The 14,288-nt window shown below is 42.8% G+C and overlaps 2 protein-coding genes across 6 annotated transcripts in view; both read right to left on the reverse strand.

Annotated features, from left to right (window-relative positions):
- Positions 1-2,459, reverse strand: part of SETX (senataxin) — a 41,196-nt gene extending 38,737 nt beyond the window's left edge. For all 4 annotated transcript variants that reach the window (XM_077835988.1, XM_077835987.1, XM_077835986.1 and 1 more), the window contains exons 1-3: positions 2,277-2,459; positions 1,505-1,715; positions 1,196-1,305 (exon numbers count right to left, since the gene is read on the reverse strand). In XM_077835988.1, coding sequence (XP_077692114.1) covers positions 1,196-1,305; positions 1,505-1,715; positions 2,277-2,459 — 504 coding nt within the window. The remainder of the gene's footprint in view (positions 1-1,195; positions 1,306-1,504; positions 1,716-2,276) is intronic.
- The window catches only part of TTF1 (transcription termination factor 1), a 250,404-nt gene that overhangs the window by 211,905 nt on the left and 24,211 nt on the right, over positions 1-14,288 (reverse strand). Inside the window, exon 11 of one of the 2 annotated variants that reach the window (XM_077836177.1) lies at positions 12,890-14,073. The exons of the other annotated variant lie outside the window; for it this stretch is intronic. Within the exon in view, the coding sequence (XP_077692303.1) occupies positions 14,030-14,073 (44 nt within the window). The 3' untranslated portion in view covers positions 12,890-14,029. Of the gene's footprint in view, positions 1-12,889; positions 14,074-14,288 lie in introns of those variants that run through there. 2 annotated transcript variants of the gene reach the window in all.

Genomic DNA, 14,288 nt, shown 5'->3' on the forward strand with positions numbered 1-14,288 from the left:
CAAGATCTCTGAACCTCAGACTACCCAAGGATATAGCTTTTAGTGACTAAAAACAAATGATAACAGAGATGGAAAGACTCAACATCCTAGCACAAGGCTGGAGTATGAACATTGTATTTGGCTATCTTGGAAAGAGTGGCATACAAAATATACTTGGACTCAGTTTGAAAGCACAGATCTTTATTTTCAGAGATGCTGAACTCCTGCAACTCCTATTGACTTTAACTGAACTTTTAAGTTCTCATCACTTCTGAAAACAAAGTCCCATGGCTTTTGTTCCTTGACAGGTATCAGTGATCCAGAGTTACACATTGTGAGCTTCTGCACCACACTTTCCACTTTATATGAACTTCATTTGCTGAATACATGATGCATTTCCCTCCTCTCCTTCACTTCTGATCCCCCCATTCTCAATCAATTATTTTCTTTACAGGCAACAGAATTCCATTTTCTTTGGATTGTATTCCTATCCAAATTCTAATTGAATAACTTGCTGTGCCAAAAAAGGAGAATGAAGAATCATGCTGAATTTTGAACCTTAACTCTGATTTTATTTTTAATTACAAGATTTGGAAAAACAATCTGAATGTTATTTAAACTCAGTCTATGTAGTGGAATTTCCTTTCGGTACAATTTTTATTTTGAAAAACACCTGCTTCTTTAGGTTCTCAATTCAGTATGAGGCTCAATCTCCAGAACAGGTGAAATTAGGAAAAGACTCAGTAGAAATTAAATGCTTTAAACTGTTAGGTGCTCCTATTATCCACCTTGAGAAAAGCCATATAATACCCAAAATGTTAACAATGTTACAAATGGCTCAAATTAAACAGTAAACATTGATTAGTCTGCTGACTTTAATGTGCCGTGGCACTGACTTTTCTTTCTTGCATGCTCTTGAAAAATGCTGAGAACAGCTGATTTTGCAAAACAATCACTTATTATCATGGATAGGAATATTATATGCCAAGACATACTAATCCCATTACTAATCAAGGTTACATGCTTCTATGGATTGTTTATATGAGGAGGATACCGCAGAAATGTTTGAACCTTGAAACAACAGGCGTATTTCTCCTGCCAAATATGAACAAGGATACACGTACACAGTCAAATCCCTGAAACAGAAGTGCCCAGTAAAAGCTTAAAGTGAGTTAATTTTTCTGATTGTATTCTCCTTGTAGGAGAAATAACTCACCACTTCATTGGGGTGTACCAACAACAGATAAATGCCTGGATGTTTGTCAAAGACCTGAAAGGAGAAGTTAACTTGTTCCATTTTACAAAGAGCCTCAACACAGAGCTCACCTAAAGAAGAGGAGACATAAATGGTAAAAATTAACCAACACCAAGACAAGCTAACTTATTTTAGTCCTTAAAGAAATATTACCCTTATTTTAGTAGGGCAACTAAACATTTCACTAATGCCTGTTGAAAATAATTATTTTCATCTTCTGCAATAGTGAGAATACTAGATTCTTTCAAGTGTAAGCCATGAGATACTCACTGATTCGTTCATGTAGCAGCAGGTATGGGTATTTCAGTATTTCTAGAAGAGGTACACGCAGGTTGTTCTCAAAATCTGGGCCTGTGTAACCAGACAGTTTAGTTTCCCCATTGTCATCCACTATAAATAATTCATCATCCTCTTCAATATCTGTCTTCATGGATTTCTCAAAGTGGTCTATGAGACGGGAGGTTTCCAACTCCCATAAGATCTATTCAGGGAAAAGGAAACAAGGAGACAATAGTCTGTCCAGGTTGCTAAGACTGAGGATGTTTAACATCATGTGGAACTCCTGATGAGATTCTAAGAGCTCATTACTTTGTTTTGGAAAGTTACTTTGCAGACATGGTGAGAAAATATTAACAGTTGGGCATGGAACTCAGGTGCCACAGATCATCAGCAACACTTTCAATTTGGAATTGACTGATTATAGAATAATTAAAGTAACTTTAGTGGCAGTCAAAAATTGTAGGTACTTAATGAATAAAGTTTTGAATAATTTATTCATTTCTGAATAAAGTTAATAGCTTTATCATTATTTTAGACAGAAGACTGATAATTGGGACAAAGTTCTGTATTTAAATACAGGAATAGAGCACATTACAAGAACTTACAATTAAATGGTAGCATATGCCTCCTGCAATAGTCAGCTAAACACAGAGCCCTCACAAAATTCCTCTCCCTCAGTCAGACCTAACCACCATCAAATCCCACCCTCTGAGGTAACTCAATTAAAGCTTTTATTCTGTGCAGCACAGTAGGAGACAATTACCTCCTGCAGTAAGCTTGGCAATTCATCCCTTGCCTTGTGATATTCAACCACACATTCCAGGCAGTAACAGAGATCATCATTGGCTGCTGCACGATCTTCAGGAGACAAAGTCTTGGAAGCATAAGTTCTTAGGAACTGGGTGGCGGAGGAACCACCAGGCGTACACCAACAACATGTGCTCATTCTTCAGATACACACATAGAAAGAGGGAGGGAGTTATTAGCAATCAAAACACTGAAAGTAGTAATAAGATCCAATTTCACCAAGATCTTTTAAATGCTAAGGGCTAGAGATTTCTGTAATGTGCAGATGCAGTGGTCATATATGATTTTTAAAACACTATGACCAAAACAATCAAATGTAAGTGCCCAAGTTTAAGCATTTATATCCATATTTATGCACCTCATAGAAGTGGCCTCATTTTCAGAGCATTTGAACACCTACAGTTCCCAGTGAAATACAAAACAAAATTTAAAAACTAATAATTAAAAAGTATTTTATTACTCCTACAATTAATTCATTTGGATAACACGGATATGAAAAATTTCACCTTGCATGTAACTAAAGAATCGATAACTAACCCACAATACAACTTTAATGAACTCTTTCAACATATATAATATTAATATACATATGCATCAGAACATTTGTTTGTGAAAACGAGGGTTTATCGATACAAAGTTTGATTAGTTCTACTTCAGCTCCCTAAGATTCTCATAATTCAATGAAGCCATCGCTTAGATTTAGGAAAATGGATTAAAGATTTTTCAGTTTAGTAGTCATCCCTGACATTCCCACAAGTGGCTACCTCTACATTCAGAATCAGAGAAGTTTATGATAAATTCTATCACTTCTACCAAGCTAATTATAAACAAACAAAGAATAGATTCTATATAACAATTGTGTAACTACAGGTGCTCAGCTTTATTAATACCAATACTAAAGGTATACGCTGGCTATGAATCAAACATTTTCATTCTCCTCACTTTGCATCAGTTAAGGTGACAACCTAATTTATTAGTATCACTTCCTAAAAGGTACTCACGTTATGAAAAAGGGTTTGTGCACTTGGTTTTTTATTGTTACTTAACCCACACAGGAATGGTACTGAAAGGGACAGTTCCTCAATTTGCTGGACACAGTCTTGAATTAGGCAAATATTATACTACTTTATGAAGCTATGAAAGTGGAGGTACATGGATATTTAGTAACTTGAGAAAATATTTAGTAAGCTATCACCTAAAATTGTGTGTCAGTTTCAATTTTTATGGGTTTAGCCTAAAATGCATCAGTAATATCTGTTGTGTGAGGAGCAATTAGCTATCATATGACTACTGACATTTGGAAAGGAGGCCTTGGTGAACTAGCACTCCATGAGCAATAGTCTAAACATGAATGGTCTTGAAATTGAGAATAAAGTCCAGATAATTTCTATTGCGTTTATGAGACGCCCTTAATGAAACAACATAGTGCACAGCTTGGAGTAACAGCCTAATCAAAGTTCATATTCTGTCACTATAATTAAAATAATAAAAGTCTCCAAAATGGGCACTTCTTGTCAGCATTTCTAAATATTTTCACAAATCCACAGTATTCTAAACATTCTAGGACCAGACATTGACTTATTCTTCCTGACCAAATATTCCAATAAATCATTTGGTTAACGTCTATTAGTAAACATACATCTGCATAATACTGGCCTACAACTGGATCAGCATATATCCTCACTAATACCATACAAAAATCAGCTGTATTTAAAACTAGTAGACTTTTCTTAATTACTAAAGATAGCCCACCTATCCTTAAAAAGTGGCTGAAATATCACAAGTTAATTTGAATATTACAGGGATCTTAAATCTTTAACAACAACAAGGTGCCACAAGTACTCTTCGTTTTGTTTTGTTTTTTTAACATCCCTGTGCCTTCACTGGTGCTCAAATTGTAGTCAGCATACTACTGCTTTTCCCTGAAGCATTTGCTGGTGCTCCATGCTACTGAGTCTCCTTGCTTCCAGATGCTAAATTGCATTACAACGCAATTAAAAACATTTTCCTAATTTTTTTTTCTGATACCAGTTTTTGTACTTGACACTGTGACCTTACATAACCATAAATGAAAAGGAAGTAGTGGTCTATGAGAATTTCTCGAATAGGATGGAGGCCACACTGAAAAGTTTCAGGATCCCTGTATTAGACTATGTAAACTGTAAGTCAGATTCTGCCACCATTGTCCACACATTGGGGTGTACCTTGCTTGTCAAGCAGCCCTATTGAAATTAATGGGACTAAGTACAGAGTATGAAATCACTCAGGGAGGACAGGTGAGAGAATATGGTCCTATGATGTTTATGTTAAATACTTAAATAATAAGTTTTTAGAAAACCTAAGATTAGAGGGCCACCACCATCATGTGAAGAGTCATAATGGTGACCAAATCATGATAGAAATCAATTCAGGGCCAGTCTACATCATCAATCTCACCACATCTGGAGACCAATTTACAGCTTATCTTGGTTATGTAACTTAGACAAGACCATACATTTCAGTTTACTGAATTCCATTACAAGGTTAAGTCATTGCACAGGTCTCCACCACAAAATGGAACTGTGTTGTAACTGGGCCAAAGAACAACACTACTGAACTCTGACAAGTTCATTTCTGTGGGCTTTGCGGGAATATGTTTGAACATGGTTCCATAATAGTGAAGCCCAGCACTGATATGGACTTTGAGAGAACATGAAGTGTGAGTGAAAAACAAAAACGTAGTAAGATTCCCCAGATAACAAACAAAACTGCTATGCATGCGTGTTTTTTATCTTGCTGATTTACCCAGGGAAATCTATTGGCTTAAAAATGAATTAGTTTCCCTCATTTTATGCCATTTCTTATGAACATTAATTAACATGCATACTGGAAAAAGTTTTAATTATCTTAAATATAAATCCATTTACTCAACACATTTTTCTATCATTTGCATCACTGGCTTGTTAATAATACAAGAGTTATGTCTAAACAAGGGGCAATTCTCTCAACTCCTCTTCTCCTATTTGATGTTGCAATTAAGTCATATGGTTTTGTTTATGACATCATCAAAATATTTTCCATATTTCCAGCAATACAAGGATGCCAAACACAGCTTAGTAGAGTAAAAAATAAAAACCATCTCCAACAGCAACCAAGGAAGACCAGGCCAAGTATATTTTTACAAATATTCTCTCTCCCAAGTTAGCTTTTGCACTAAATAATCCAAGCAAGAACCAGCATTTCCTGACTTCTGAGAATTTACCTGCAACTTTAACACTCTCACCAAGATTTTGTTAAAGGAATTACCTAGATTTTTTTTTTAAATTATAATCTGAAACTATTTGTCTAAGAACCACCAGAATGTCTTATCCTGCACAAGGTGCACAATCATTAAAGCAAGGCCGCCTACAGAGTCTTCCTTCATTCATTGCATACCTTATTCAATGAGACAAGGGCACATCATTGACTGTTGAAAACTTAATTTGCTAGACACATTAATAAATATTTAATATTATTATTACAGTAGTGCCCAGAACCTCCAATCAGTGTTGAGGCCCTGTTACATGCTGTACAATGCCTTCTGAACTCAGACGTCTTAGCCGCACTGCTTTACAAATGTGAAAATCAAAACAAGGCCATCTCAAACTCTTCACCAACTCAAACACTACACATTCTCAGACTTTAAATCACTTCTATTAGGGTTCAGTTTTAGACCATCAGTGTTATGATAGGTCAAATAACCAAAGCTTAGGCAAGCTTAGTAATCAAAAGATTATTAGTCAAAGATTCAGGAGCACTATACAGAAAGGAATGAGTTAATACTTCACCAATCTGAAGAACAGGTTTTTGCAGAAGTTACATCTTCATTCTGTTCCAAATCATTACTTCACTTCTACTTATATTTATAACCCTGTTTATCATGGACACAAAAATGCCCCAAATTCCTTCATCTCATGACATACCCTAATCTTCCTTTTCCATGCAGGTTGCACCTACTGTCCAAGGTTCTTAGATATCTGCATCCAGTTAATTTAACAATCTTGCAACAATTACAATAGTTGCTTATTACTTAAAGCCCAAGCAAAACAGAGAACACTATCTTGTCCTTGATGATCTCTACAAATGCAAACAATAAAAGCTTACACAATTTTTAATACATTTCCAGCACAAAGCATGCTGAAAGCAATACATTAAGCATAGGTGCACAGCTTTCAATAATACATTAATTCTGGCTAAGTAATTTTGACTAACACCTCCAATGGAAAGTGCTTCAGCACTCCAACGTTTAAGAGCTGTATCTTTTGGATCAATCTGTCAAGACATATAGCAAAATTCTACAAAGCATGCAGGAAGTTTCCCCATTTACATGCTTTTAACTTTAAAATTACTGAACCAATTTTCTTCAAACTTGTTTTGTTCCTTCTAGCTCAATGAGATCTACAAACCAGGCTAAGTTTGTTATGTTTTAAGTCACTGAATTAGCCCGTGTACAAACTTTTTGATTGAAAATTTAAAAATAATGCACCCAATTTTGTTCAGTTTTTCCAAAAACAGATTAATTCACCTCCAGACTGAAAGCAAGCCATGAAAATTTCAGCACCTCAGGAATTAGTTTTAAAATTATGAGCAACCAAACAAAAAGGATTAGAATAGAAAATAGAATTCAACCATAACTATATATGAAAACTTAACACATATAGTGCACTGCATGTTCAAGTCACTGTAAGTACTGGCTAATTTATTCTCAGAATCCTGTAAGACAGATGTTACCCCCTTGCAAGTTGTTTGCATGCAAGCAGCTTCCCTATAGTGTAACCAGCTGCTCCACATCACTGGACAAACCAGAAGTCGCTGCCTAAGAGTTACTAAAGGTACTTCAGCAACATCTGTACACTGTACTTCAAAATAACTAGATGACTCCATTTAACATTACACTTTCCACAGGCTTAAGATTTCTGTGGAATGGGACAGGACAGGACCATTAGTGTTTTAAAAAATGTTAAATGTTTTTTAAAATGTTAGGGCATGAACAAAGTAAGCATATGCTTTCTAGGAGTGTTGCCTCTGGAACGCCTGGTAAATCTCTGCCAGTTCAGGAACAAATGAAAGGTCTGGTCTGGACAGGGAGAGTGATACCTGACCTCAGCTACAGGTGAAGACATCCCAGAGGGGGACTCATCTTCTATTCCATGGCAGGGAAGACAGGAAGATAGTGGTGGAAGAACAGGGAGGGATTTTTTGGCAACTGGGGCCCAATTACTATGGGAGAGGAGTGTGTGCATATTTTCTACAAAAGGAGGAATTCTACTTGGGGTAAGGATTTGAGCTGACCTTCTAAACTGAGTGTGATGGGGATCTGCGGAAGTAGAAGAATTTACTTCCTAGATCTGCATGTCTGTGGGGAAGAGGTTGGAGAATAATAGAGAAGGGGGCAATTTCCATGCTGTAGGTGGGACTGGCTGAGCAGGCTGGCAAGGGAGCAGTCTCCATGCTGGGGAACAGGAGCACCATGTTCTAGGGGCACTGGAACAAGGACAGTCTCCATGCTCAGGGGAGGAGGGGAACAGGGAGCTGAGGTAGGAGCAGTCTCCAGGCTTGGAGGGCACTGGCCAGGACAGGGGCAGTCTCTAGGTTCAGGAAGGCAAGGGGCAGGGGCAGTCTCCAGGCTCGGGGCGGGGGGGCCAGTCTCCAGGCTCGGGGGCAGTCCCCTCGGGAGGGCTCTGGCCGGGGCGGGGGGGGGGCAGTCTCCAGGCTCGGGGGCAGTCCCCTCGGGAGGGCTCTGGCCGGGGGGCAGTCTCCAGGCTCGGGGGCAGTCCCCTCGGGAGGGCTCTGGCCGGGGGGCAGTCTCCAGGCTCGGGGGCAGTCCCCTCGGGAGGGCTCTGGCCGGGGGGCAGTCTCCAGGCTCGGGGGCAGTCCCCTCGGGAGGGCTCTGGCCGGGGCGGGGGGGGGGGGGCAGTCTCCAGGCTCGGGGGCAGTCCCCTCGGGAGGGCTCTGGCCGGGGCGGGGGGGGGGGGCAGTCTCCAGGCTCGGGGGCAGTCCCCTCGGGAGGGCTCTGGCCGGGGCGGGGGGGGGGCAGTCTCCAGGCTCGGGGGCAGTCCCCTCGGGAGGGCTCTGGCCGGGGCGGGGGGGGGGCAGTCTCCAGGCTCGGGGGCAGTCCCCTCGGGAGGGCTCTGGCCGGGGCGGGGGGGGGGGGGCAGTCTCCAGGCTCGGGGGCAGTCCCCTCGGGAGGGCTCTGGCCGGGGCGGGGGGGGGGGGGCAGTCTCCAGGCTCGGGGGCAGTCCCCTCGGGAGGGCTCTGGCCGGGGCGGGGGGGAGGGGCAGTCTCCAGGCTCGGGGGCAGTCCCCTCGGGAGGGCTCTGGCCGGGGCGGGGGGGGGGCAGTCTCCAGGCTCGGGGGCAGTCCCCTCGGGAGGGCTCTGGCCGGGGCGGGGGGGGGCAGTCTCCAGGCTCGGGGGCAGTCCCCTCGGGAGGGCTCTGGCCGGGGCGGGGGGGGGCAGTCTCCAGGCTCGGGGGCAGTCCCCTCGGGAGGGCTCTGGCCGGGGCGGGGGGGGGGCAGTCTCCAGGCTCGGGGGCAGTCCCCTCGGGAGGGCTCTGGCCGGGGGCAGTCTCCAGGCTCGGGGGAGGGGGACGTTTCCACAGGCGGGGGGGGGAGGCACTGGCCGGGGGGGGACGTTTCCAGGCGCGGGGGCTTCTCCTCTTTCCCTCCCTCTCGGCTGCCCCCTCACCTCCTCCCACCACCAACCTCTGGGCGCGGGCCTCAGCTCTACTCCGCCACCATGGCCCCGGTGGGCGTCCAGCCAACGCTCCCCCGCCTCAGGCCAGCCCCCGGCACAGCCCCCACCCCGGGTTCTCCTCACTTCCGGCCCATCCGGGTGTCTCGGCCGGAAGTGAGTTTGTTTTTCCTCCGAGGCGGGGCGGGGCCAGGAGCGCGCAGCTCTAACCTGGAGGGGTCCCGCCCCAGGCTGGGCGGGGGAGGCTCTTAAAGGGCCCGCGGCCGGCGGGAGAGACGCGGGAAGGAGCGGCCGCGCTAGTGGCCGCGCGGAAAGGGGAGAGCAGGAGCGACGTAGGAGAGGTCCAGGGCACTAGCCTAGGAGGACGTGGGTTCCATTGAGGTTGGCCCCAGCCTGGGCCAGTCCCCTGGAAATGAGGAGCATAAAGACCTGTGTCGGGCTGGACCGTAACCGCTCTGTGCCTCAGTTTCCCCCTGACAGCCCCCCCATCCAGTACTGGGACAAACCCAGGCATCGCGTTAGCGGGCAGAAGACAGGGATTATGCCATTTTGAACACACCCATCCCCCTCCCTTCCCTCCCCCCCCCCCCCACCAGGGTGGCCTCAGGAGCACGGTGCCTGTGGGGGCCTGCCCGCGCCGGCGGGGCAGCGCACCGGGAAATTGGTGCTGCCCCCTCGTGGCGCGACCCTCGCATGCACCCTGGGTACACGGTCTCGCTGGCCAGGGTTGGGTCATGCTGGCCGGCCCGGGCCCACTCTATTCCCGGACTAACCACTGTTCTGGGAACACGGGAGTGGCTATCCTAGGTAGGCAGGAAGAAGTGGAGGAGGCTCCAGCGGAAGGTTCAAGGGAAAGGGGGATGAAGGGGAAGTGGGGCAGGAGACTTAAAAACATATTCGGGGAGGAACTGGAAAGGGAGGGGAGAATTGACAGTTTGGCTGGGCAGGTACCACCTGTCCTACACTCGGTGTGATTATCACACCGCTGCCATTAGCTCCTATTGAGCCTATTTCTAGCCTCTGCCAGCCCAGCAGCTCAGAGCCCCTCTCACCATCCTACCTCCCATCCCTGTGAAGCAGATCAGAACCATTGCCCCCAATCTGCACCTGGGGAAATTGAGGAACTTGCTCAGAGGCAGTCAGTCAGTGGCAGAGCTAGGCTGATAACACTCCCCTCTTTCAGGGGGCAGCTGTAAGGTTTGACATTGATGCTAGAGCTGAGCACAGTGAAATCAGAGGCCAAATCCTAAAATCTTGAGATTCCTGATTTATAACCAGATGTAAATAAAAAATACTGTTCCACTTTATGTTTAGCAGTGACCCTCTGAGTTAGTTTCCCAGACCTGAAGAAGAGCGCTGTATACACTTGAGAGCTTGTTTCTCTCACCCACAGAAGTTGGTCCCATAAAAGATATTGCCTCACCTATCTTATCTCTCTTATAAATCACATTGGTGTTTTTTATCTGATTTTCAAGTCTGCCCCTAATTTGTGCATGATCATTTGTGAAGTCAGTGGCAGTTGAGGGAACTCTAGCTCAGATGACAAGGCCTTTGGGGATGATTTATCCCAGTAGGGGTCCAATATGCAACTGCCATCACCATGGAGCATGACTGATGTTGTGTTCTGATGGAGGAATATCAGCATCATCCAGCTATTATATTCTTTATCTGCAGATTTCAAAGTGTTTAACAAAGGATGCTAAGTATAATTATTCCCATTTTACAGATGGGGAAACAAACAGAGCTGAAGTGACTTGCCCATCATCTGTCTCTGTCCACTAGACTGCACTAATTCAAGTAAAAGGCGCTCTGTGGGTAACTAGAGGACGCTACACCTAGCATTAGGAGAGCTCCATCAAGTTTAACAGCCTTTCCTATCAGCCTCTAATATGTACATTTAGACTCTTAATGATAAAGAGCAGCTAATCCCCTTTTGATCTTTAGCTGCTGCCACTCTAACACTTCCCCAACTTTGAAGTGTCTCTTAACTGCAGATGCATCCCTTGTAACCTTGCTGTCTCAGCCTTTGGTAATTTTACATACTCAAGCATTTTCTCTCTAACACCACTGAGACCATTAATGTTCCATGAACATATGTTAAATTACATATTTGTTTGAATCACTGGAGTTCTAGGGTCTCAGTTCTGTTTTTTAGTACTGTTTGAGCCTTGTGCTCTCATTCATAACAGGAGCCTGCTACGCAGAGCTTTGTCAGTGTTGATTCTCTTATTTCTGGCCTAACTTTTTTTTTTTTTTTTTTTTTTTTGGTGGCACTTGTTTTTCTACCGCTACTTACAATTACTTTGTTTCTACCTCATGTTTCCTCTCCACCTCTGAGATGACAGCATTTCCTTCTGCCCTCTACGATCTTCTGTTTCTTCAAAATAAACAAGTGAATGAGGAGGTTGGGTGTTATGTTACCTCCCTTTCAAGTCCCATTGATAGGGGATAGTAAATGCCTCTCTCCCCAAGATCCCTATGCAGAGTGGCGGACTTCTCTTCATCCAGTCCTGCTGGTGAAAGAGACCAGAAACTAAGTGTCAAAATAAATAAGGCAGTCAGAATTGCTGCCCTCTCTGGTTCCAGTGCTGGAAAGGGATCTTGAGTGATAAGCTACTTCCCCTATCCCATTCCCTCTGCAAGCTGTCTCCCTCTCGTTCCCTGGCAGATACAGGATATCTGCACATTACTCCAAGCAGTTACTTGTACTGAAGGCTGCCATTGCACACTGGCTCTAGTATGCAATTCTTACTACTGTTACAGGCTTCACACCTACTCTAATTTTTTTTTTTTAAAAGAGGTAGCTATTTCACTTTATAAACTGGACAAACAATTTAGGTGATAGCTTAAACAAGGTTTATTGTACTACCACAAGGCCTGATTCTGAGGATGCTCAGCACCTCATAACGTCCATTGATTTAATTAATTTACATGTCCTCCTTAAGAGGCATTTGTGAGAACCAAAGGAGTAAATTTAAGAGGGAGGGAGGGAGGGAGGCTCCTTAGAAAACTGGTTGAAATTCACCAAGATTCTCAATGGTTCTGGACCAGTTGCTTATTATGACTCAATGTTATAATGAACTTAAGTTTTATTAAAGTTAAACAAAAAATAAAATCAAGACGACATAACTAACAAACTACAAAAAAACTACTAAAGATAAAACAATACAATTGTCAAATTAAAGTCAGATTAAAATCAAATCAACAAATTAACAATTATGGATTCGAACCAAATAACCAAACCAATGTTAATTTTGTTGCAGCAAATATCAATTTAAAATTTTTTAAAATATAAGTGATACTATGCTATTTTAATACTATGGTTGGATATAACTAGGGCCTGCCAAATTCATGGGCACGAAAAATGCATCACGGTCTGTGAAATCTGGTCTCCCCCCCCATGAAATCTGTTCTTTTGTGTACTTTTACCCTATACTACACAGATTTCACAGGGGAGACCAGTGTTTTCGGTCAGGACATCCAATCTGAGAAAGGGAGCTTCAGGGGGACTGCAAGGTTATTTTAGCGGGGGTCGTGGTATTGCTTCTGCGTTGCCTTCAGACCTGGGCAGCAGGAGCACAGCAGCTCTCGGTCAGATGCCAAGCTCTGAAGGCAGCGCCCCACCAGAAGCAGCACAGAAGTAAGGGTGGCAATACCATATGATGCCATCCTTACTTCTGCACTGCTGCTGACGGCGGCTCTGCCTTCAGAGCTGGGTTCCAGCTAGCAGCCGCCTCTCTCCAGCTGCCCAGCTCTGAAGGTAGCACCGCCATCAGCAGCGGCGCAGAAGTAAGGGTAGCAGTACCGCAACCCCCCTCACAATAACTTTGCAACCCCCCCCCCACTTCCCCCCAACTCCGTTTTGGGTCAGGACCCCTACAATTAAAATACCATGAAATTTCAGATTTAAATAGCTGAAATCATGAAATTTACAATTGTTAAAATCCTTGGACCATGAAATTGATCAAAATGGACCCTGAATTTGGTAGGGCCCTAGATATAACCATCATATTATTATTACTAATAATAATAACAACAACCAATTTTTTTTGCAAAAGCTCAAAAAGGCCTCAGTTATAAATATATGTACATATATTTTTTGCCTCAACAAATAATGCAATTGCAAACAAAAAGAATTTTTTTTATTAATCCCAAAGCTTTTTATTCAACAGAAAAAATGTAAGGGGAAACCTTAACATGAATGTAAAGGCAATATTAATAAAATGTCTATTTCTTGTTTGGGTTTTTATAAAGTTGTCAGTGCCTTTACTAATTACTGAAATATAGTTGTAAGAATATTATAGCAAAAAGGTAAAAAATAGAATATATACTGTCTGGTTATGTCACAAAACCTTAAAGCTAACCAATTTCAACAGGTTTCTACCTTAGTCTCCCAAACAAAACATCATGAAAATGTAATACTCTCAAAGTGTTTACACAGACCTGCACTTAAAATTCAGTCTGGTTTAATTTTTATACCCTTTTCTTTTATATGTTATGTTATGTTCAAGGGAAGTTGTGGTTGGTAAAGTTTGTATATCAAAAGTGGAACTGGTATCGCAAGCAAATTAACTCTAAAAAAACCCAAAAAACCCTGGGTAAAAACTCTGTTATTAATTCTTTTGCTAAACCAGAATGCTCAGCAGAGGCGTGCACCTGCTCACAGAAGATTGTGATCATCTATTTGAGCAGGTTAAGCACAATATTTATTATGAAAAAATAGTGAAGTCCATGTGAAGTGAAAAAGAATGTCTATGCCATAACTGCAAAAGTATCTAAACCTGGTCTATTTGTGCTAAATTGGGAAAATGAGAACAGAAGCATAGCTTGTGTTATAAGAGACTTGGTCCCTATTACACTGTAAACAAACTAAAGTTAATCTGTGTATTAAATATGGGTTGAAAACAAGCGAAATGTAAACAAGCGAAAGCTGTATTATGTTTACCAACTTAAGCTGTTTAAGGGTGCATCCCACAAACCGAGGACACCAGAAGATATCACTCAATGAAGACACCAGAATATATCAGTGCACTGTGAAGAAACCCCTGGGCATCAAGAAAAGAAAAATGAAGTGCTTTACAAACAACAGACTGGTGAACTACACCTCCGTCTACCATATATATACAGTTAAGTAGGCAATCAGCTAGAAACCACTAGTTGAACCAGGTCTGTCATTTAAACTGTGTATTATTAAGCAAAGTAAGTTCATGTGCCTGTGGTTTTAAATCTTTAGCACTGAAATATGGGTGAAATTGGCTAC

Source organism: Eretmochelys imbricata, chromosome 16, assembly GCF_965152235.1.
Source record: "Eretmochelys imbricata isolate rEreImb1 chromosome 16, rEreImb1.hap1, whole genome shotgun sequence".
NCBI classification, from domain to species: domain Eukaryota; kingdom Metazoa; phylum Chordata; order Testudines; family Cheloniidae; genus Eretmochelys; species Eretmochelys imbricata.